This window comes from Citrus clementina, unplaced genomic scaffold, assembly GCF_000493195.1.
Source record: "Citrus clementina cultivar Clemenules unplaced genomic scaffold, Citrus_clementina_v1.0 scaffold_3, whole genome shotgun sequence".
NCBI classification, from domain to species: Eukaryota; Viridiplantae; Streptophyta; class Magnoliopsida; order Sapindales; family Rutaceae; genus Citrus; species Citrus x clementina.
Genome location: NW_006262339.1, coordinates 22,709,066 through 22,734,670, shown reverse-complemented (window position 1 = coordinate 22,734,670; position 25,605 = coordinate 22,709,066). Strand labels below are relative to the sequence as shown.

Below are 25,605 nucleotides of genomic sequence, written 5' to 3'. Positions count from 1 at the left end.
CAAAGAGAGCTGTTTGATCTCGTTAAATTTGCAACAGCTTTCCAACCAGAAACCACGCATTATGACAGCTACTAATCAAGAAATTTTCTTCTAGGCTTCAGTTCAAGAGAGGATATTATCACATTCTCATTTACGTCTTGGTTTTCTCCTTTTTCAATTCTCAAATTGTATGAATGAAAAGAACATAAGCAAAGTCATTAAAAAATCAAACTTTTTAATATGCTACTTGGAAATTCGCAAGAACAATAATAAATATCTAAAACAAATTAAACTCACCTCACCAGTTGTAATGTGCTGCAGAAACTTATCCTCAAATTTGCAGCAAAGTTGCAAGCTTATCTCGTGCCCTCAGCACTCTACGACCCCCAGAAAACTCCTTCGCAATTCTTAGAACTTGAGATGAAGCAATTTCAGGTGCTTGGCTGCAGGAATTATGACTACTAAAATAGCATCATTGTGCTCAACATATAACTAACCTGCACTGGGGCCATAAGAAAAGATTAGAGCTATAACGACCAAAAAAAAAAAACACAATGGTCAATGGACCACATTTTTCCTTCAATATTTAAAGCAAACCACCATATAGAACACTCGTTCACTACTGACTTGTGAATAGTTCGTTGGTCCAATTATGAAAAATGCAGAAAACCTTGAATAATTCTGCAATCTATTTGTAAACCAGCAAAAATTACTTTCAAGTCTATCATTGCTGTTGACTCGTGCCTAACTGCACAGCAACAGAATTGAGCAATAGAATCTGCAATATAAAAATCGTTACCAAGGAGTTTCCAATGAAGTTTGGACCACATAGCAGGTCAAGCCTCTGTGAAATGAATCATGCTTGGGTTCAACAAGATGTTAGACTAAGTTAAAAGAGAAAGAAGACTTATAAATAATAAAATGACCCACCTGTGCTTGTGTGTAGCTTTAGATATATTTCATTTCCGTCTTGACTCTTGCCTCTAAGGCACCCTGGCTAGCCTATCCAGTAAAGAATGCCGTAGAGCACTTGCAAAACAATGATGATTTATATGGCACATGAGAATATCATGACGGAACCTATACAACAATGTTTTCTAGCAATTCTAACACCACCACAGAACCTGAACCTTCCATGAAGTCCATGCACTTAGAATATTAAGAACAAATAACTAAAATCAACTTGAAAAGGCGATAAGAGATTGCAAGTACTGAAGATGTAATTACCAAATGCAGTTACCAACTGGATTGTAATAGGAGTTGGATCAGCCAAAAAGTCTTCTGCTCTCATCCCATGATCTACTAACTTTTCAATAACATTAAGAAATTATTAATAGAAATTTCACAAAAAAATAACACACCAATTAGAGAGTTTCAATGTGTAGGAAACTAAAAGAAGATCTATCATTCCACCGTAGCTTCAGCATATGATCAATGGAACTGACTGTGGAAACTTGAAATGGAATGGTGGGGTTTATTTACTGTAACAAAAAACCGATTAGGAGCTGCACTCTGTTTGTTATTGTTTGTAATATTTAAAATTTGGTACTTGATATGTTAAACAGAGCCTGTAATTTATCACAAGTATTAGATCACTACTCATAGTGTTTTCAACTGATTTTGGGGTAGGAAAAACCAAAATCTATCTTGAACAATGAATTTGTATTTTTGGGGGAGATGGGGTACCTCACTGGTTTGTTATGCGCAGTGCGGTGTATCTGAAATTTGGGGGAGGTGAGAAGGGGAGAGGGAGTGGTAACAATGGTGAAAGGTCAAAACCAAGAGAGGTGTCCTTCAAAATGGGCTCCACGCCTGCAAAACAATGAAATAGAGGTTAGAGGTGAAGCCGGGGTACCCCGGCGTTCACACTCCAACGCTCAAGTTAGCAAACTCAAGGTTTTATAGCAAAGAGAGCTGGCTAGCCCTCTGTAAATTAAGGTTTAAGGTTGAAGAAAGCCTATTTTTTGGAGTGTGAGTGTTAATGGTGAGTGAAAACCTCCTGGAGAATAAAACCTAGGCACCTTTATATACGGAGTACCTTAGCTGCCACGTGGCGTACCCTTTTTGGCTAACGTCTTTTTGCCTTTTTATGATTTTTGGGTCGTTATGTGCATGTTCACGGCATATCTCATCCTTTGGAAACGTGGCGCGCGCTGGAGAGTGGTCCAGGGTACCTCTGCAGTAGTTGTCGGGTAGGCGGCTAAGGACCACTGTCCTTGGGACAGTATCCTTCACTTTTGGCAGAGGTAACAGGCGGCTGTCCCCCTTTTTTGGTACAACGTTCTTGATTCCTAATTCTGACAAAATCGATCTTTTAAGAGATGGAGACGTTTCTCTCGGCGGATACTTTTGGAGGATTCTCTTTCATCTGATCTGCCGGGTACCTCGAGTTACGTGGGGTACCTCAATTTATGTGGGGTACCCCTAATTGTGCGGGGTACCTCTATTTGTGTGGGGTACCTCTATTTGTGTGGGGTACCTCTATTTGTGCGGGGTACCTCGAATTGTGTAGGGTATCTCGTATCATGTCGAATACCTCTATTTGTCCGAAGTACCTTAAATCATGCCAGGTACCTCAGATTGTGCTAGGTACCTCTAATCATAAAGGGTACCTTTAATCAGGTCGGGTACCTCTAATCATACGGGGTACCTCTAATCACGCCGGGTACCTCTAATCATGTGGGGTACCTCTAATCAGGCCAGGTACCTCTAATCATGCTGGGTACCTCGAATTATTCCGAGTACCTTGAATTATGTTGGAGTTATTCTGGGTACCTTGAATTATGCTGGAGTTATTCCGGGTACCTCAAATTATACGGGGTACCCCAATCTATGCGGGGTACCTCGAGTTACTCTGGAGTTATGCGGGGTACCTCTGACTGTGCCGGGTACCTCAAATCATTGCAGGTACCTCTAATCTTGCGGGGTAGCTCTAATCATGTCGGGTACCTCGGATTGCACTGAAGTTATTCCATTCATCGACACGTGGCGTTCTGCTATCTTTTTTATTTTTCCCCCAAACAATATCCCCCTAGTTTCTTTTGGCGAGAAGTATTAGAGGCAAAAGAAACTTACATAAAAAGTAGGAGCGACACGTGGCGATATGAAGTTTAGCTCGATGGGCAGCTGAATAGAGGACGCCTTTAGGGGTGCCCTCATGAAAGGAAGATCTTTGGGGTGAACAAGACTTTGAGGGGACACTTTGATGAAGTTTCAGAGGAGAAGGCCCATAAGGTGGAAGACCCTGAGGAGCTTTAAGTTAAGCTTGAGGACTTGGTACCTCGACATAAGAACATAGTTGACAATGCTTTTGAGCGCATCATGACCGAGGAATTGAGTGCTGATATGGGGCTAGTGGTGCCAAGGGTAGAGAACTAGGTAGATAAGCCGGCTATCTTAAAGGCAATTAAGAATAGCAGGGCTCCCCACACATCTTAGTTTGAAAGCCCATTGAGATCAACTGGGGTACCTCGGATGAAGTCGCCATAAGGTACCCCTGATACCGACGCTTGTGTTTCTGTTATTTCTAGTACTTTTGTTGATCCTCTTATCCTAAATGATGAAGGTGAAGATAACCATCCTACTATGTAACATTGTTCGGCATTATCGACAAGGCGTATGGGGTACCTCGGGTACCCTTAAGCTTGGATATCCCCTGAGCTATCTGTTACTTCATGGCGGGATAACCCAATTTTATCAAACATATGGCGATTCCTTTAAATATGCTTGCTACTTATCTCAAGCTTTCTTAGAGTTCCTCTTGGTGTACACGAGGAATGATTTTCTGTCATAGGGTACCCTGAGTACTATGGGTACCCTTAATCTTGTCTCATCAGTGTATCGCGGTTTATTTAGACATGCTTGTTGCGGTTAATTCATAGTGGAACAACCCAATTTCATCAAACATATGGTGATTCCTCCGGATATACTTGTTGCTTATCTCAATCTTTCTTAGGGTTCCTCTTGGTATATTTGAGGAGTGACTTTCTGGCGTGGGGTATCTCGGAGGTACCCTTAATTAGTGTATGACGATTTTCATAGAAATACTTGCCACAAATCTTCGCAAAACTTGTGGCAATTCCTTTTGAGAGATAATGGAAAATCTCATGATCCACCATTCACTCTACATCAAATATGTAAGACAAATAGTAATAAAGGTGGGCTGCTCACCTACCATTATGCAAGATGGTCGAAAATCTCATGATCCGCCATTTGCGTGGAATCAAATAGACAACATAGATTGAGATAAAGGTGGCTGCTCGCCTAACCTTATGCGATATGGTCGAAAACCTCATGATCTACCATTCGCTAGAATCAAATAGACAACATAGATTGAGATGAAGGTAGCTGCTCGCCTACCCTAGGGATGGCAATGGGGAGGGGAGGGGAGAGGACTGATCTCCCCGTACCCATCCCCGATATTTTGCATATGTCCCCATCCCCTCCCCGTCCCCGTCAGAATTACTTGAGAGAATCTTCATCCCCTCCCCGAATAATAACAGGGGATCCCCGAGGGTCCCCGATCCCCGAATAACTAATACATTTTTTTTTCGATTTCGAGTTAATCATATTAAAATAAAAAATTCAAATAAAAGTAAAGTTCGAAATATACCTTACATTAATATCTATTACAAAAGTCACATACATTAAATTAGTAAGTAACGCAACATGCAAGAGATACAAACTTCTTTTACAAACTATCATGAATAAATTAATAGTCTAATACAAAATTGCTACAAATAAAATCGAATTTAGATTCAAAATTAACTTTTTCAATAGTGGCGTGGACACTTTATAAATGTGGACTATTCCCTTTACAATACAATAGTTAAATCGGAGCAAATCAAAAGCAAATATTAGATTAGATTAGTATTAAAATTGTGATTCGTTGTGGACAATTATAACATCTAAAAATAAATAAAAAATATATTTAAGTTTAAAATATTTAAAGAATATTAAAATTAAAAAAAATGTTTGGCTATTAGAATCTACTCGGTCTTTTTAATGTCCTAAATAAAAATTTAGGACTTTAATTAGTTAATTAGGCCTAAAAGTTTAATAATATAAATATTTTGATATTTTTTATTTTTACCAATATTTATAATTTTATAATTTAGTTACTAATAATTTTAAAAAATTAAAATGGGGAAATGGGTAGGGGATGGGGATTCCACCTCATCCCCGTCCCCTCCCCGAATAAGAAATTGGGTATGAAATTATCCCCATACCCTCCCCGAATGGGGAAAATCCCCGAAGGTACCCGTCCCCGTGGGGATTTTTGCCATCCCTAGCCTACCCTTATGCGAGATGGTCGAAAATCTCATGATCCACCATTCGCATAGAATAAAATAGACAAAATAAATAAAAATGAAGGTGGCTGCTCGCCTACCCTTATGCGAAATGATTGAAACCTCATGATCGACCATTCGCTCAGAATTAAATATGGCGAACAAATAATGATAAAGGCGGCTTTGATGTTAAGTAGATTATCATGATTGGGGATAGGTCAGGTACCTCGGGTACCCTAGAGTAAGGTGATCTCTGGATACCCTCTTGCATCATAATAAACAATACTTTTACTAGTAGTGTGACTTTTCTTTGTTGGATCAGTGGCCCAAATCGAGACTGAAATCGAGTCTTCAACCGGGGTACCCCGTTTTTCATCTTTAAGTATTCAAGGATCCAAAGGTGCCTCCAATTCACATTTAGGCTTAATCTGGTCCCCGTGGGGTACCCTCGCATAACTCTAGAGTAACTAGTTATGGGGTACCCTACCACCGAGGCCTCGATGGTGGCTGTTGCTGCTCTGGTGGTGGCGATCTTGGAGGTTGGGGTACCCGTGAGATACCCTGAGTGTTAAACACTCGTCCCCGCGGGGCAACCCGTGGAGGGCTCCGCATTCGGGGTACCCTTGGTAATGGGGCTTCCGTCCTCTTCGGCTTTTCCTTATTCTTTGTGACCTCGACTTTATCTTCTTGGCACTTCAAATGACATTTCTCATCCATCTCCACTTGCTGCAACGCCCGGGAACGGGCTTCCCCATATGAAAGTGGGTGCTTCTTTTGAAAGGAACGCCATAACTTGCCCAACCGTAAATTTTTCTCGAAATGGGTTAGTGTGTGTTGGTTTCCAAATGCTCCGGTTCGCAACACGTCTTTGGTGGAAACAGCTCACATACTCCGCCAAAAGTTCGGCTTCTCCTTGCTTGATAAAGGCAAGTTTGGAGGCTACCCTATCTTGAGTGGAAACATAGGAAAACTCTTTAGTAAATTCGGATAACAATTGGTGTAGAGAAGATAGGCTACCGGCCTTCAAGGACCGAAACCATGACTTCGCGAGGCCAGTGAGTGTGTGTGTAAACATCCTACACATGGCATTCTCATATACACCCTTGATAGGTATTTGGTCGCGGTATAGATCAGTGGTACTCGAGTATTAGGGTACTTGAGGCATGGTGAACGCTTCGGGAAGAGCTGCCGTCCGAATCTCCATAGTGAATGGCGATTGGTAGGTCATTGGTGTTGGAGCAGTTGTGGTGTTTTGCTTCTCGGAGAGGAGCTTCACTTGGGCTTCCAGGTTCTCCACCTTTTCCACAAGTTCGAGGGGTACCCTAGGTGTACCCGATGATGTTGCCGCCATTTGAGAATCCATTTTGGCGTTTAACTTCTCACGGAGATCTTCGTGGGTATGCTTTGCACGCCTCGTACCCGGGCTGCTGCGGGAATTGCAAGAGGTGGTGGAATGCTCGTCGCGGGAGCCCACGGTTTGAAACTTAGAACGAGTACCCGATGGCCTATGCTTTGGTTTGCTGGCCTCGGGTACTTCTCTTCTGACCATAGCTTGGTTGTCCGTTTGAGGTGGTGGAGCATCTAGTGTCACTGGTGGAAGTGAACTTTCGGGTGCCCGAGATCCAACCGCCCTAAGTATTGCATGGGCAAGATTCTCAAAGCGCTTGTGAGAGATGGGTTCATCATCTTGACGGATACCCGTTGATTGCTTGATACCCTTGCCCTTGTTGAGATGAGCTACCCTTCTTACGGTATCACTATCTTCACCACTGATGTCATCTCCCATCCTTGTAGGATCCGCCATTAAACCTTCGGGAGGTGCGTCGGGTGCCATGTATTGGAGTACACACAACAACTAGTTTGGTAACCGCGGTGGAAACTTTTTGTGCGATTCTCCACAGACGGCGCCAATTGTTTTCAACTGATTTTGGGGTAGGAAAAACCAAAATCTATCTTAAACAATGAATTTGTATTTTTGGGGGAGATGGAGTACCTCACTGGTTTGTTGTGTGCAATGCGGTGTATCTGAAATTTGGGGGAGGTGAGAAAGGGAGAGGAAGTGGTAACAATGGTGAAAGGTCAAAACCAAGAGAGATGTCCTTCAAAATGGGCTCCACGCCTGCAAAACAATGAAATAGAGGTTAGAGGTGAAGCCGGGGTACCCCGGCGTTCACACTCCGATGCTCAAGTTAGCAAACTCAAGGTTTTATGGCAAAGAGAGCTGGCTAGCCCTCTGTAAATTAGGGTTTAAGGTTGAAGAAAACCTATTTTTTGGAGTGTGAGTATTAATGGTAAGTGAGAACCTCCTGGAGAATAAAATCTAGTCACCTTTATATATGGAGTACCTCAGCTGCCACGTGGCGTACCCTTTTTGGCTAACGTCCTTTTGCCTTTTTATGATTTTTGGGCCGTTATGTGCATGTTCGTGGCGTATCTCATCCTTTGGAAACGTGGCGCGCGCTGGAAAGTGGTCCAGGGTACCTCTGCAGTAGCTGTCGGGTAGGCGGCTGAGGACCACCGTCCTTGGGACATATCCTTTACTTTTGGCAGAGGTAGCATGCGGCTGTCCCCCCCTTTTTGTACGACGTTCTTGATTCCTAATTTTGACAAAATCGAATAATATCTTTTAAGAGATGGAGACGTTTCTCTCGGCGGATATTTTCGGAGGATTCTCTTGCATCTGATCTGCCGGGTACCTCGAGTTACGTGGGGTACCTCAATTTATGTGGGGTACCTCTATTTGTGTGGGGTACTTCTATTTGTGCGGGGTACCTCAGATTGTGCAGGGTATCTCGTATTATGTTGGGTATCTCTATTTGTCTGGGGTACCTTAAATCATGCCAGGTACCTCAGGTTATGTAGGGTACCTCAGATTGTGCTGGGTACCTCTAATCAAGCCGGGTACCTCTAATAATGCGGGGTACCTCTAATCAGGTTGGGTACCTCTAATTACGCCGGGTACCTCTAATGACGTCGGGTACCTCTGATCATGTGGGGTACCTTTAATCACACCGGGTACCTCTAATCATGCGGGGTACCTCTAATCAAGCCGGGTACCTCTAATCATGCGGGATACCTCTAATCAGGCCGGGTACCTTTAATCATGCTGCGTACCTCGAGTTATTCCGAATACCTTGAAATATGTTGGAGTTATTCTGGGTACCTTGAATTATGCTGGAGTTATTTCGGGTACCTCAAATTATACGGGGTACCCCAGTCTATGCGGGGTACCTCGAGTTATTCTGGAGTTATGCGGGGTACCTCGAGTTATTCTGGAGTTATGCAGGGTACCTCTGACCGTGCCGGATACCTCTAATCATATCGGGTACCTCAAATCATTGCAGGTACCTCTAATCTTGCGGGGTACCTCTAATCATGTCGGGTACCTCAGATTGCACTGAAGTTATTCCATTCGTCGACACGTGGCGTTATACTATCTTTCTTATTTTTCCCCCAAACACATAGTAATAATAATTTTCACAACATCATACACCTTATCATACCTAATTAGTAATTAATTTAAAATACTGTAAATTTAATTCTCGAGAGCAAATTTGTATTTTCTTTTAAATTCAAATCTCAAAACTTAATATAACGATTTTATTCTTATAAAGTTTGAAAACTGAAAAAGTAAGAATAACTAAAATAATCTTAATCTAATCAGCGCATTTTTAGTTAGTAAATGGATATGTAATTTTTGGGATATTCCAGACATGAACCGAACAGAAATTAAAGATAAAACAAAGAGAACTCATAGATCTACATCCTCGGTTAATTACCATTTTTTTGAATTTATTGATTCATCCATCCAACAACAAACAATTAATAAATATTACATAAACGAGCATATTGAAAAAACGCATATAAAAAATGAAGACAAAAACAAGGTCTACAGATTGATTTTCTTGCCAAGGAGTACCAGCTGCTTTCGAGTTGAACATTTCAGTCTTTTGGTGTGTGGTTCCTCTTCCTTTTCTCTTGATTCCATAGAAACTGGAGCGTACACAAAATGAATACCACATTGTTTCACTCCCCCACCAGCGTAAGTAGGAAAAATGTAGAAAGAGACCTCATCAAAATAGCCTTCATCATGTCTAGGGATGGCAATTGTACCCGCAAACCCACAAACCCGCCCAAACCCACCCGCCAAAACCCGCCCGTTGTACCCGCAAACCCACAAACCCGCCCAAACCCACCCGCCAAAACCCGCCCGTTGCGGGCGGGTTTAGTATTATAAATTAACACCCGCACATGGATGCGGGTGGGTTTGGTATTAACCTTATATCCGGTGGATACCCGCATGGATATCCACCAAACCCGTAATATTTTTTTCAAATATTTTTAATTTAATTTTAATCTAAAAATGTATAAAGAAAATAATGTCATTAATTAAATTATCAAATAACCAAAGGCTCAAAGTTGTGTATGTGTATATGTGGCCTATATCTTATTCTAAAGTCATAATCTAAAGAAAATTAAAAGGCATTTTCCTTCGAATTAGTATTTGAAAATATTAATCTTAATTATTATTATAGGCATTGTGTTGGATGGGTGCTTATGGTGGTGAATGAAATGAATATATTCTCTTAGAGCTTGTTTTAAATGATAATATGAAATGTAATTATTATTTTTAGATGCTAGTTTGTGTTTTTTAAATGGATTTGTGTAATTTATACTTAAATTTGAGAATTTGTGTTGAATTGATGTGGAAATTTTAATTTTTCATTTACATTATTTAAATATAAAATTGAGTATGTTATATGGAATTTGAGGTTATTATTATAAATTTATATATTAAACATTTGTGATTTTAAATACGGAAACCCGCAAAAAATCCGCCGGATACCATTGCGGGTTTGGTAATTGTTAAAACCCGCTGCGGGTGAATTTTTGTAAGAAAATTAAAACCCACTGTGGGTTGCGGGTGGGTTTGATAATTTAAATTTTGTGCGGGTTTGGGTTTGGTAATAGCAAACCCGCTGCGGGCGGTGTCCATTACCATCCCTAATCATGTCTCGTACTTAAATCCCGCCAACCGAATAAATAATATCCCAAAAACACGTGATCTAACTCAACATAAATAATTCTCCCAAAAGACCGACCGTTGGGCAGTATTTGGGTTTGCTTTTCCAATCACAGGAAACTACACACTTCACAGCCTCAAAGCACTCTGAGGCTGGAAATGCCACAACAGCACAAAAAGCAAAGCCTACTAATATTTTATTGTTGAAGAAATCTGTTGGTGGCGTCTTGAAGGTTACAGAAGATCCCATACTTTGATACCTAAACCACTTTGGAATTTCATTCCCAGGGAAATACATACTTTTAGTAGTCCCAAAGTTAACATCAAACGACTGCAACACAAAAATAAAAAATTATTAATTTTTGAAAAATAATGATAACTTGAATTAAAGTAAAAAGAAAAAGAAAATAGAATGAAAGGAGTGAGTTAAGAGACACACCTGCTTCATCCACTGATCTTTGACGATTTCACTGAGCTCATTCGGGTCCAATTTCAAACAATTTCTCAAGTCAACAGATAAATTGTGCGATGTCAACTTACTTGGAAGACTCCTCAGGTATTCTGGTATTCCCTCCAAACTGTTTTTGAATAGTTGCAAATATTCTAGTGAGGATAACTGATTGAGGCTTTATGGTAATCTCTCCAAATTGTTATTAGATAGTACCAAACTTTCTAGTGAGGATAACTGACCAAGGCTTTCTGGTACTTCTCTTATAGCTGTTCCTTTAACTATCAGCACCGTCAAGCACTTTGAATTTCCAAGCTCATTAGGTAGTCTCTTGAAATTTTGGCAATCAATGATTTCAAGAGATGTCAGATTTTTGAACATACACAGGCTGCTTGGGAGACTCTCAAGACTTGAACATCCCTCCAATTTCAACCTAGAAGATGCTAGTTTCTCAATTCTAGTACCTCCATCTGTATTACAAGATGGGTTCTCCAGAAAGCTCTTCAAATTTGAACAATTAGAGATTTCAATAGATTCAAGAGACTTCATCTTAAATATGCTACTCGAGATGTACTCAAGCTCTGAACAGTTCTTCAATTGCAAGGAATATAATAAAGGTAACTGACCAAGGCTTTCTGGTACTTCTCTTATAGTTGTTCCATCAACGGTCAACATTCTCAAGGCTTCTAAATTTCCAAGTTCATCTGGCAATCTCTTGAAATTTTGGCAATCAACAATTTCAAGAGATGTTAGAGATTTGAACATACACAAGCTGCTTGGGAGACTCTCAATATTTGAACATTCTTTCAATACCAACTCATATGAGCCTAGCCACTCAATTCCAGTACTTCCATCTGTATTACAAGATGGGATCTCCAGAAACCTCTTCAAATTTGAACAATTAGAGATTTCAATATCAGACTTCAACTTAAATATGCTACTCGAGATGTACTCAAGCTCTGAACACTTCTTCAATTGCAAGGAATATAATAAAGGTAACCGACCAAGGCTTTCTGGTACTTCTCTTATAACTGTTCCATCAATGGTCAACGTGCTCAAGGCTTCGAAATTTCCAAGTTCATCAGGCAATCTCTTGAAATTTTGGCAATCAACAATTTCAAGAGATGTCAGAGATTTGAACATACACATGCTACTTGGAAGACACTCAATATTTGAACATTCTTTCAATACCAACTCACATGAGCCTAGTCGCTCAATTCCAGTACTTCCATCTGTATTACAAGATGGGATCTCCAGAAACCTCTTCAAATTTGAACAATTAGAGATTTCAATCAACATATCAGACTTCAACTTAAATATGTTACTCGAGATGTACTCAAGCTCTGAACACTTCTTCAATTGTAAGGAATATAATAAAGGTAACTGACCAAGGCTTTTTGGTACTTCTCTTATAGCTGTTCCATCAACGGTCAACGTCTTCAATGCTTCTAAATTTCCAAGTTCATCAGGCAATCTCTTGAAATTTTGGCAATCAACAATTTCAAGAGATGTCAGAGATTTGAACATACACAGGCTGCTTGGGAGACTCTCAATATTTGAACATTCTTTCAATACCAACTTACATGAGCCTAGTCGCTCAATTCCAGTACTTCCATCTGTATTACAAGATGGGATCTCTAGAAACCTCTTCAAATTTGAACAATTAGAGATTTCAATATAGTTAAGAGACTTCAACTTAAATACGCTACTCGAGATGCTCTCAAGCTCTGAACAGTCCGTAATAAGAAGTTCTCCCAGATTGGATAGGCACTCGATGGATGAGGGCAGTTCTTTGATTCCAACTTCTCCTAACTGTAAAAGAGATATATGGCAGGATGTGATCTTTGGGAAGTTCTTCAAATTTGAGCATCCCCAAAGAATAAGTGTCTTGAGATCTTTCGAATGAATGCTAGTTGGAAGACTCGTCAGGCTTTTGCACTTTCCTAGATCAAGAACTTTAAGTTTATTTAGATATTGAATAGATGAGTGAGTCTCCATCAAACTTAAACAGCCTTCTAACGATAGAGTCTCAAGAGTTTTGGCCTGTGACAAGTCTGGGAGTTTCGTTAACGACTTGGATCCACAGAGGTCTATTTCTTTTAAGTTAACAAGATCCTGCACCCCCAAAATTTTTTTTTTTATTATTATTATTATCATCATCATCATCTTTATAAATAAACAGATACCATCACATATATTAATTATAGAATCAATTGTATTTAGAATTTATTTCTGAAAGAATTTCAAATATATATATACCTGAACATCATCCCAAAGTTGTTCAACTTTGCTGAAAGGCATTTTAAGTGAAACAAGATTCTCCGCATGTATATTCAACGTTTTCAATGGATATTGCTGCCACTCTAAGTGCCTTAGTTCAGCAAACAGCACACCGTCCAAATGAGACACCATACATTTGTTCTCAAATCCATAGAATTTCAAGAATCTCAATTTAGGCATCTTTGAAAAAGCAAAGGAATCCATGTGTATCTTTCTATTGACTTTATTCATATCCAAGGAGATACCCTTGATTGCTTCAGTTCCCTAACAATCAAATAGGAGATCATAAGTTGGCATATAATTGAAGCAAACAAATGAACAATTATTTTTAAGCCGTCAAACCCAAATAGAGATATTACAATCACTTTATAATAAACTATTTGGGTAAGGCTTTTAGGAAGTGTAGAATAGAAAATTCAAGAAAATCCTTAATATCTAAACTGTAAAATTAATTCAATCAATTCTTTTTTAGTGAAAAATAAGGATAGGGGCAGAGCTTGAGTTGAAAAGGAAATGCAATAACATTGAGGTGTTTTTTTTTCTTTTTTTTGGGGTCTCTCTCCGAAGGCACTAGTTTGCTGGGGATTTTAGGAGCATGTTTCAAACTGAGTTGGGGAAACATCAGTCTATCTATTTTATTTGACCAATTTTTTAATATTATTTTTCAATTAATTTTAAGCTGTATTAATGCTATTTTGATTCAAAAAGACATATTCAGACAAATTGCTAAAATAATTGTAACACAAATAAGATACAATTAAAAACTTATTATTTCTCACCGTATTTTTCTTCAAAACTTCATCAATATCCTTGTGATACCACAACCTACTACGCTTTCCTGGAAGATCGATAGATTCATTTCGAACAATTTCTCTTCCCATATCTCGTAGCAAGTCATGCATTCTTATCTGGTTATTCAAGCAAGTTATGAGAGACTTATCTTCAAGAACACTTAATTCTATTTTAGCTTGGAAGCCACTAGCATCAAAAAAGCTTGTCACCTCATCTCTATGCTCTCCTTCCAATAAACATGCAATATCTAGAAAAACATTCTTTTGAGAGTCATCCAAGCTATCATAACTGATTTTTAACACCTTCAAAATATCCACGTGAGGAATTATTTCCAGTTTTCTCATTGCACTTTCCCATACCTCTTTGCTCCTTCCGCATAGATGGCGACCCAAAACTTGAAGAGCTAAAGGAACTCCATGCGCATATTTTATTGCCTTGCGCGTGACCTCTGTGTAACTTGCGTCGAGATGGCCTCCCCTAAAAGCACACTGACAGAAAAGCTTATGAGCATCAACATCCACTAATTCCTTCATCCGATATATTTGATTGACCCAACAATTTTCAAGAACTTGTTTATCCCTTGTTGTTATTATCACTCGACTCCCTGAAGCTAACTCATCAAGGCATCCAATTAATGATTCTATTTGTCCTGGATGATTCACATCGTCAAACACTAATAGAACCTTCTTGCGAGCAAGTCTGTTGAGTTGAGACTCGACGTTCCTCGCATTTCCATCATTCAATAACTTGGACAGAAGTTCCTTTTGTAAGTCCTTTATTCTGCCAGTTTCTTCTGCTTCTCTAACATCAAGCGCAAAGTAAGAACCTTCAAAACATCTAGAGATTTTGTTAAAAACAGCACCAGCGATTGTTGTCTTGCCTATACCACCGATGCCCCAAATCCCTAATACGTAAACCCCGGCAGACCGAATGCACAATAATGATTCAATTTCTTTAATGCGCCATGCAACTCCGACCAAGCCTTTGTTTTCACTTTGAAAAGTCGCATCTAGCCTCTTCAAAACGCCATTGGCAATTGCCTCAATAAGTTTAGATTCAGGCCTAGTTAAAAAAATAACAGCAATTAGTTCAAATATATGTAAAGGAAACAGAGAATCGTGTGTTTTTAATTAGTTTCAATAGAAAATAGCTAATTAATGGAATGTGAAGATCAATTTCATAAAATAAAATAATTGGAAAATTAATTAAACATGCAAGACAATAACATAATCTTCGTAAAAATTATTTAACTAATAAACTATTGATAAGTTAAACTCATTCTTATAATGTCATTTATTACATATACTAGATTAATTAATAGTAAGAATTAGATAGAAGATCGCTGTTACCTAATTACATGAGAATCAAAGCCAGAAAGATTGGCTGCCTCGGTCAAAGCATTCCCCCATCTTTGCATCTTCTCTGGATATCGTTCTCCAAGCTCCGAAAAATAATCTCCAAAAGTCCCAGTTTTCCATCTCACATGTGATGGATCGACCCGATAGAAAACTGGAATCACAATCTGTCCATAATCGTGCTTGCATTCGAGGATCTTCAAAAGTTCATCGAGACACCATCTAGAAGAAGCATACCTTTCTGAGAAAATAATAATTGAGATGCTTGATGCTTCAATTGTATCAAGAAGAGACCGTGAAATGTTATCTCCTCTGATAAGTTGGTCATCAACGAAAGTTTTGATACCTTTCAGAGACAAAACATAGTGAAGATGGCTAGTAAAGTTGTCACGGGTGTCCTCTCCTCTGAAACTCAGGAAAACATCATGCAGCTTCTTAGCGTTTCGAGGTGGACAAGAAGAAGAAGAAGCCATAACAGTTCAGTGGATGAGAGAATTTGGGATGCGAAAATTATTTAACGTGACTGTGGAGGTTATACAGTATAACGAAGCCTGAGAGAAACGACATCTGTTGCTGTCGTTTCGCCTCTTTCCTCTGTCAAGCTTCGCGATAATTTTTTAATGTTTAAAAAATAAAAAATAAAAAGGTCAAAGTGACAAAAGCTGTGTGGAGACAAGCATTTTCCACTGTATAAAGATGCTTTATTAAATACTTCCTCAAATAATTGATGACAGCAAACAAGGAATTGACGAAAAACTAAGTAAATAATACAAATTGCAAATTTTATTTTCATCTTTTGATACTTTACATACATATGGAATAAAAAAAGTTGAAAAATACTATTAATCTCACAGCATATATTCCAATAGACTCATACTCACAATTACTTCCTTTCCTTCAGCCTTCTTGGGTGTGGATGACAAAAAATCAAACTTTTCCTATTTACATTTGAAGAGAAAAAAACTTTTCTTGCCCCAAACCATACGTCTGAATCTGAAAAGGGAGAACTAAAATTTTTCCCCGAAATTTCTGCGTATTTTTTGGAGATTTTGACAAGAAAATCTCTTTACTACCGACATTTACGTTTGTAATTAACTATAACAGTTGTCTATTAACAACTCACATGCACATCAATACATGTCTTAGATTTTTTAGTACATTTTTTCTTTAAATACACCATCTACACGCCTAAAAAATGCGGGTGCTACATACCAGATGTTGGTGAACAAAATCTTCAAGCCCCTGATTGGAAGAACAATGGAGGTGTACGTAGACGACATGATAACCAAATCGAAAAACCTGAGCAAATATGTCGAGCACCTCGAAGCGACATTTGGGCTTCTGAGGAAGTATAAGATGAAGCTAAACTCGGAGAAGTGTGCTTTTGGGGTCGAAGCGGGAAAATTCCTTGGGGAATCGAGGCGAATCTTGAGAAAATTCAGGCAATCGTGCGTATGAGGTCCCCTAGTAGCCTGAAGGAGATACAGAGCCTTGCTGGGAAGTTAGTAGCACTGAGCCGATTCATATCCAAGGCGACAGATAAGTGCCAGACCTTTTTCCAAGTAATAAGGAGAGGAAAGAAAACGGAATGGACCCCCGAATGCGAAGAAGCCTTCTAGAGTTTGAAACAATATCTGCAGCGAGCACCTTTGCTGTCCACGCCACGAGAGGGGGACGTGTTGTTCTTGTATATGGCAGTATCAGATCATGCTACGAGCTCGGTTCTAGTAAGAGATGAAGAAGGGGTTCAGTATCCGATCTACTACACAAGCAAAGCCCTGCTCAATGCCGAGACTAGATACCCATCGTTGGAGAAATGGGCACTTGCTCTGGTGGTTGCTGCTCGAAAGCTGAGGCCATACTTTCAGGCATTTCCTGTCTTGGTAATAACAAACCAACCGTTGCGGCAAACTTTGCACAAACCGAATTCTTCTGGTTGGCTAGTGAAATGGGCTATAGAGCTGAGTGAGTTCGATATAAGCTACAAACCCTGAGCAGCAATAAAGGCCCAAGCAATGGCAGACTTCGTGGCAGAATTTACAGAGCCCGAAGTAAGTTTGGACGAGCTGGATATGGCTGTAGTCAACGACGAGGATCGAGTATGGCATATGTCGGTGGATGGATCTTTAGGGAAGCAGGGGTCCGGAGCAGGGATTGTGTTGGAAGGCCCAGAAGGGGAGAAGATCTCTTACACTGTAAAATTAGAGTTCACGGCCATAAATAACCAGGCCCAATACGAAGCTTTAATAGCGGGGTTAGAACTGGCTAAGGCAGTGAAAACAAATAAAGTGAGAGTCCGAACTGATTCCCAACTGGTTGCCAACCACGTCAGTGAGAGATTTCAACAGAGAGATGGGAAGATGGAACAATACTTAATGAAGGTAAGACAAATGATGGGGAAGTTTGAGTCAGTAGAAGTGATACAAATCCCAAGAGAGGAGAATTATCGAGCAGACATTTTAGCTATAATGGCTGCTGTAGTAGATCCGAAACTACCCAAGTCAATCCCTTTGGAGGTGAAGACTAGACCCAACATTGAGTAGAATCTGGAGGTACTGAGGGTAGAACAGAAGTGCTTATGGATGGACCCGATAGCCTCGTACATCAGGGATGAGGTATTACCACCAGATAAGTTATGAGCTCGCAAGATCAAAGCTCAAGCGTCGAGATACACCATGATTGATGGGGTGTTATATCGGCGGGGATACACTCTACCGGTCCTCCAATGTTTGGATGAGGACGATGCAGATTACGTACTGAGAGAAGTACATGAGGGAGTTTGCAGAAACCATTATGGTGCGAGGTCCCTTGTCCACAAGGCTCTGAGGCAGGGATATTTCTGGCCGACGATGCACCAAGATGCATAGGAGAAAACCAGGAGTTGCATGAGTTGCCAGAGTTTTGCAAATTTCTCTACCCAACCACCAGAGAAGCTCACTTATATGGCCTCGCCATGGCCATTTGCTTAATGGGGAATTGATCTGATTGGACCGTTGCCCAAAGGACGGGGGGCAACAACGTATGTAATAGTAGCGATTGATTACTTCACGAAGTGGGTTGAGATAGAAGCCCTCAGCGGGATCACAGAGAAAAAGACGATTGACTTCGTATAGAGAAACTTGGTCTGTAGATATGGGATCCCATATGCCCTGATAGCAGACAATGGCAGGCAGTTTGATAATCATAACTTCAGAGACTTCTGCCAGAATCTAAGGATAGAGCTGAAGTTTTGCTCACCTGCTCACCCTCAGTCTAACGGACAAGTAGAAGCAGCCAACAAGGTTATCAAGAGGCTTTTGAAAACTAGGCTAGGAGCAAAGAATGGAGCATGGGTTGATGAGCTACCAGGTGTATTATAGGCATACAGGACAACCCACAAAACAACAACCGGTGAAACTCTGTTCGCTTTGGCCTTCAGACATGAAGCTGTTATTCCCGTGGAGATAGGGCCGGCCACGCACCGGACAGATCACTTCGATGAACAGGAAAACAACGACCAGATGTGCTTAAATCTGGATTTGCTGACTGAGAAGAGGGAGCAAGCATCGAAGCGATCAGCTGTCTACCAGCAGAGGGTTGCTCGTTATTACAACCAGAAGGTGCGTATACGATTGTTCAAGGTCGGTGATTGAGTACTTAGGAGGGTGAATCAGAACACGAAAGACCTGACACAAGGAGTATTCGGTCCAAACTGGGAGGAGCCATATAGGGTCAAGCAGGTCGCTGGACCCGGGGCCTATAAGCTCGTTCGCGCAGATGGCCACGAGGTGAAACGCCCCTGGAACGCAGCGCACCTCAGAAAATATTTCCAGTAAGACTCAATCATGTTTAAGAGTTATTTCTACTCGTTGTTATTGTTATTCACTTTATGTTTATATATTTCTTGTAAGCCAAGTTCAATAATTAATGAAAGGTGGAGGAATTTCAGTCAGTCGTCATATATAAAAATTTCTAAGGCATGTAAAGGCTCACCAAGTCTCAAAGCCTATTTTATGGCGATACCAAAAGCCAAGCATGCCAGGATCTACTCGACCGAGCGAAGGCGAGCATACCCTCAAATGTTATGAAAATTTCTAAAGTATGCAAAGGCTCACCAAGTCTCAAAGCCTATTTTATGGCGAGACCAGAAGCCAAGCATGCTAGGATCTGCTCGACCGAGCGAAGGCGAGCAGACCCTCAAATGTTATAAAAATTTCTAAGGCACGCAAAGGCTCACTAAGTCTCAAAGCTTATTTTATGGCAAGACCAGAAGCCAAGCATGCCAGGATTTGCTCGACCGAGCGAAGGCAAGCAGACCCTAAAATGTTATAAAAATTTCTAAGGCATGCAAAGGCTCACCAAGTCTCAAAGCCTGTTTTATAGCGAGACCAGAAGCCAAGCATGCCAGGATCTGCTCGACCGAGCGAAGGCGAGCAGACCCTCAAATGTTATGAAAATTTCTAAGGCATGAAAAGACTCACTAAGTCTCAAAGTTTGTTTTATGGTGAGACCAGAAGCCAAGCATGCCAGGATTTGCTCGACCGAGCGAAGGCGAGCATACCCTCAAATGTTATAAAAATTTCTAAGGCATGCAAAGGCTCACTAAGTCTCAAAGCCTAATTTATGGCGAGACTAGAAGCCAAGCATGCCGGGATCTGCTCGACCAAGCAAAGGCGAGCAAACCATCAAATGTAAGGCGAACAACTCCATGAATTTCCAGGCCTGCTCAATGGCAGTACAGGAAGCCGATCTTTTTGGCACCTGCTCAACCACAATGTAAGTAAATAAAAAATAAAATAATCTGCCAAGAGCTCGAAGCGAAGAAAGCAAATAAGAACATTCTTATTAATCTGCCAACGATTATGAAAAGCTGCTAGTTTTAACATACAATGTTCCAAAAAAGAAACCTACAACACAGGGTACATTCAAGAGGACGGCGAGTCAGTAAGCTAAGCCATCTCCGCTGGCTAGTCCACCTCAGGAGCAGGGGGGTCTCGCCAGTTGCACCTGGGGGGTACTTGCCTCGGCAACATCAGCAGGGACTGCACAAGGAGGAGAGGTTCCCTCCTCAGTTGCATTTAGCCCCAACTTTTCGACATCTTCTTTGGCTGCCTCCTGATCCATATGTTGAGCAACACCAGCGGCAAGTTCGTCAATCTTCAGATCAGGATGTTGTTTCCCTAAGACGGCCATGATGCAGCAATAAGAATGCCGAAGCCCCTGGTTATACTGGTTGTCAGCTTCCTTCTCTAGGTTTTCAACCTGAACCTGGTGGGAATCTTTGAGAGATTCGAGCTGAGCCTCGTAAGTAGCCTTTTGCTTCTGCAGGTCCTCCTTGACCTTATTAAGCTCCTCGTTAAGAGTGATGGCCTTTGCCTGCGTGAGAGACTCCCGCTCTATCAACTTCGTATTCTTAAGGTTGAGATCTCCGGCTTTCTTCTCGGCAGCGTCGGCTTTGTTTTTGGCCAACTGAACGTCTTCTCTCATCTTTCAGTCATAGCGGCCGACCTTTGCCGTATAGGAAGTGGCCATGCAGCCGAGATGAAAAGCACTATACTGCATAGCCCCCACTAGCTCGCCCAAAGTGCTGCCGTCAAAGTCTTCCAAGTCCTTTTTGCTCACGAGCCTAGAAAACTCACTAATATAGAGGACCAGATGCTCTGCTCGATTGTCGGGCAAATGAGGTTTCGAACCTGTTGATGAAGGAGGAGAGGTGGGATCAGTGGCTGTTCCACTAATTTCGCCGACTTTGGTAGGAGGAGGTGGTAGAGTCCTCAAGGGGGGGAACTGCTCCGCGATGTTCACCCGTTTCGCAGAGGGAGCATCCTTATTCTAGTCTCGCTTAGCAGCATGAGGTCGAGGACGTTTCTGATTCAAAGCCCCGATCACAACATCCTCCATCTTAAGATCAGTGGACACCAGGCGAGATTCGAATAAGTTGTAAGTAGATAGCAACTCTTGGCTCAAGCAGGAATTGACTAACACAACCTCGGCCCGCTTGAGCGGTTCAAGTTTAAGCTTGTAGTGGACACCCCAAGAACCTGCAGTTCGAACAAAAATTGGGTTAGAGTTAAATAAAAACTGAGAACAACTAGGGATACAAGACATCTAAAGCGAGCAGGCAACCTGGGACCATGAAATAGGATGGGACACGATAGTTCTTCCCATTAATCTGTGCAACTTGACCCCAGGGACCCCCAGCAAAAAAAGATTTTTTCTTCCAATTCCCACCACCACCAGTTGGAAGCTCAGTTATGGGTTTCCTGGTCTTGGTACTCAACATGAAGTAATACCAGCCGGCGTCTTTGGGGCTACTCTTTAACTGGTACAGGTGCTTTACCTCATCAACTGTGGGCTCACTCTGGCAGCATCTGTTCCACAATATGAACAGACCAGAAAGTACCCTCCACCCGTTGGGGTTAAGTTGACCAGGAGCTAAGTTTAACCCACTAAGCATTCGGGCAAAATAGGGTTGTAGGGGGCACCTCATCCCAAACTTAAAACTTTCCAAAAAAAGAGTAACGTATCCCCTGGGAGGCCGGCTGGGAGAATCTTTTTTTTCCTGAAATCCTAAGGGATATATCATCAGGAATGTCTTTGAACTGTGCGGCCGTTAGTGTAAACGATCATATACTACACATAGGTATTTCTCCTAACACTGTTGAGTTCTCATGGCTATATTCGTTTTGGCCTTGAACATCTACCTGGTTCTACAAGAGTTTCTAAGAGCTGAACCCATAATAGCTCCCTTTGAAGCGGCCCCACTTCTCTCTCACATAGGTGATATCTTGATTAAGAGTAACTCGCATTACTCTGCTCGAATTTTTCGACGCATAAGAATCATTAAGAGCCTAGCTCAACCTTATTCCCCGCGGGCATCATTGTTTCATCATAGGAATGGTCAATGAGGTAATCCTCTCAAGAGAATGACCCCCACAGTGATCCAACTTTAGTCTTTAACAAATAGGTTGTCCTATTGAACCTAAATCTTGGGATCTCCAGTCAACTAGGTTGGGTTTTCCTTCGTTATTGACTAATCATTCTATGGGTTTTAATCTCATTCCCCTCGATGATTTTTCTACTCGCTCTCTATTTAACCCTTTGGTTAGCGGATCCGCAATGTTATCTTTTGACCTCACATAGTCAATAGAAATAACTCCAGTAGAAATAAGTTGTCTAATGGTATTATGTCTACGACGTATGTGTCTAGACTTACCATTATACATATTGCTTTGTGCCCTATCGATAGCTGATTGACTATCGCAATGTATACAAATTGTAGGCACAGGCTTTGGCCACTTTGTAATACCTTCTAAAAAATTGCGTAGCTATTATGCTTCTTCACCACATTTATCTAATGCAATGAATTCAGATTCCATTGTAGATCTGGCAATTACTGTTTGTTTAGAAGATCTCCATGATACAGCTGCACCTGCTAGTGTAAATACATAGCCGCTAATAGATTTTGAATCTTTTACATCTGATATCCAGTTAGCATCACTAAATCCTTTTAATACTTCTGGATACCTAGTATAGTGCAGTCCATAATTACGAGTGTATCGAAGATACCTAAGTACTCTTACGATAGCTTTCCAGTGATCAGTTCCTGGATTACTCGTATATCTACTAAGTTTGCTTACTGTATAGGTTAGATCTGGTCTGGTACAACTTGTTAAGTACATTAGACTGCCTATTATTCTGGCATATTCTACTTGAGAAATACACTCTCCTCTATTTTTCGATAGATGGATACTAGTATCTAATGGAGTTTTAGACATAGTATTATCATCTTTATTAAATTTTCCAAGAATTTTATCTACATAATGAGTTTGACTTAGAATAAGTCCATTAGAAGCCCTTGAGATTTTAATTCCCAAAATGACATCTGCAAGACCCATGTCTTTCATGTCAAACTTAGACTTCAACATATTCTTGGTAGATTTAATCATGTCATCATCACTCCCAACAATGAGCATGTCATCAACATATAAACATAAAATGACATAGCCATTTTCTGTTTCTCTGACATAAACACATTTGTCACACTCGTTGATCTTAAAGCCACTTGTGATCATCGTATGATCAAATTTCTCATGCCACTGTTTCGGTGCTTATTTCAAGCCATATAATGACTTTACCAATTTATAAACTTTCTTTTCTTGTCCTGGAGCTATAAAACCTTCAGGTTGCTCCATGTAGATTTCTTCATCTAAATCTCCATTTAGAAAAGTCGTCTTTACATCCATTTGATGTATCTCGAGATTGCGCAAAGCTGCAATTGCTATTATCATCCGAATGGAATTTATTCTCGTAACAGGAGAATAAGTATCAAAGTAATCAAGGCCTTCTCGTTGCCTATAACCTTTAATTACAAGCCTAGCCTTGTACTTATCGATTGATCCATTGGCTTTCATTTTCCTTTTGAAAATCCACTTATACCCCAAAGGTTTACATCCTGGAGGAAGATCTACTAGCTCCTAAGTATGATTTTGTAAAATGGATTCAACTTCATTATTAATGGCTTCTTTCCATAAAGTGCCTTCAGCTGAAGTTACAGCCTCTTTGAAGCTTTAAGGTTCACTTTCTAGCAAATACGTCAGAAAGTCTGGACCAAAAGACTTTTCTATTCTAGCTCTTTTGCTACGTCTGACCTCAATTTCTTGTTCTTCTTCTTCTGATGCTTCATCATTTTCTTCATTTTCAATTGTTGTTTCGTGAAATTGTCGCAATTCTCTCGATTCCACTCTAGAATTACAAGGAAACACATGTTCGAAAAATGATGCATTTCTTGATTCTATTATCGTATTTTTGTGGACATCTGGAACTTTAGACTCATGCACCAAAAATCGATAAGCACTACTGTTTTGTGCATAACCAATGAAAATGCAGTCAACAGTTTTTGGTCCTATTTTCACTTTTTTATTTAAAGGAACCACTGCTTTAGCAAGACACCCCCACACTCGTAAGAATCTATATGAAGGTGCTCTACCTTTCCATAGCTCATACGAGGTTTTATCTTCTTGCTTTCGGGGTATCTTATTTAACAAATAATTAGCTGACAAAACAGCTTCTCCCTACATATTCTGGGGTAACCCAGAACTTATCAACATTGCATTCATCATTTCCTTTAAAGTTTGATTATTTCGTTCTGCAATCCCATTAGATTGAGGTGAATATGGAGCCGTGATTTGATGTATGATTCCACTTTGTTCACATAGTGACATAAACAGAACAACATACTCACCACCACGGTCACTCCTTAATTCTTTGATTTTTCTATTAAGTTGATTCTCAACTTCATTTTTGCAGAGAATAAACTTTTCCAAAGCTTCACCTTTACTTTTCAATAAATATACATAGCAATATTTTGTGCAATCATCTATAAAGGTAATAAAATATTTATTACCACCTCTTGTTTGAATGGATTTAAAATCACAAATATCACTATGTATTAAATCAAGTGGATCGGTGTTTCTTTTAATTATTTGGAAAGATGACCTAGTTAGTTTTGCCTCAACACAAGTTTCACACTTATGTTTCAAATCAATTTGGAAATTGGGAATATGCTTCATGTTAATTAATTTACGCAAAGAATTAAAATTAACATGTCCTAATCTACCATGCCAAAGATTAGAAGACTCAAGCAAATAAGCAGAAGAAATAGCTTTATTATTAATTGTTGGTTTCAGAGTCATTACATTGAGCTTAAATAGCCCATCATTAACATAACCCTTTCTCACATACATCCCATTTTTAGACAAAACTACCCTATCTGACTCAAACACCATTCGGAAACCATGTTTGTTCAGCAGCGATCCAGACACCAAGTTCTTCTGAATTTCTGGCACATAGAGCACATTGTTCAGAGTCAGTTCTTTCCCAGACGTCATCTTCAAAATCACCTTCCCTTGACCCTCAATCTCAGACGTAGCCGAATTCCCCATGAATAGCTTCTCTCCATTGGTAACTGCTTCAAGTGAAGTGAACAACCCTTTGTCCGAGCAAACATGTCTGGTTGCTCCTGTATCTATCCACCATTCTCTTGGATTAGAGCCAACCAGATTCACTTCTGAAACCACTGCAGAGAAGTTTATGTCTGAAACATATTGAGTGATGTTTTCCACCACATTCGCCTCTCGCTTCTTTTTAGGCAACCTGCAATCCGAAGCCTTGTGACCCATCTTATCACAATTATAACATTTTCCTTGAAACTTTGTTTGTTTCTTGGAAATTCCTCCTTTCGGGCCTAATTTTTTATTTTTATTTTTAAGTCCATGTTCAACAAAATTTTCCTTTGCCATAGAAATAACCCCTCTTCTTTCTGCATTTCTGTTGTCTTCCTCAATTCTGAGCTTAACAACTAGCCCTTCAATATTCATCTCCTTTCGTTTATGCTTTAAACAACTCTTGAAATCTTTCCAAGCAGGAGGCAATTTTTTAATAATTGCGGCAACTTGAAAA

At 40.2% G+C, this 25,605-nt stretch overlaps 3 protein-coding genes across 3 annotated transcripts; 1 reads left to right on the top strand and 2 right to left on the bottom strand.

Annotated features, from left to right (window-relative positions):
• Positions 1-10,918: 10,918 nt before the first annotated feature.
• On the bottom strand, positions 10,919-12,736 carry LOC112099705 (protein SUPPRESSOR OF npr1-1, CONSTITUTIVE 1-like). Its single transcript, XM_024187149.1, has one exon. It carries the CDS (start codon positions 12,734-12,736, stop codon positions 10,919-10,921), a length of 1,818 nt encoding a protein of 605 aa, XP_024042917.1.
• Positions 12,737-13,702: 966 nt separating this feature from the next.
• Positions 13,703-15,638, bottom strand: LOC18050038 (TMV resistance protein N). The gene is made up of 3 exons (XM_024187148.1): positions 15,160-15,638; positions 13,798-14,872; positions 13,703-13,708 (listed from the first exon to the last, which is right to left on the bottom strand). Exons 1-3 carry the CDS (start codon positions 15,636-15,638, stop codon positions 13,703-13,705), a joined length of 1,560 nt encoding a protein of 519 aa, XP_024042916.1.
• Positions 15,639-17,180: 1,542 nt separating this feature from the next.
• Positions 17,181-17,708, top strand: LOC112099704 (uncharacterized protein Mb2253c-like). The gene has a single exon (XM_024187147.1). It carries the CDS (start codon positions 17,181-17,183, stop codon positions 17,706-17,708), a length of 528 nt encoding a protein of 175 aa, XP_024042915.1.
• Positions 17,709-25,605: the final 7,897 nt, after the last annotated feature.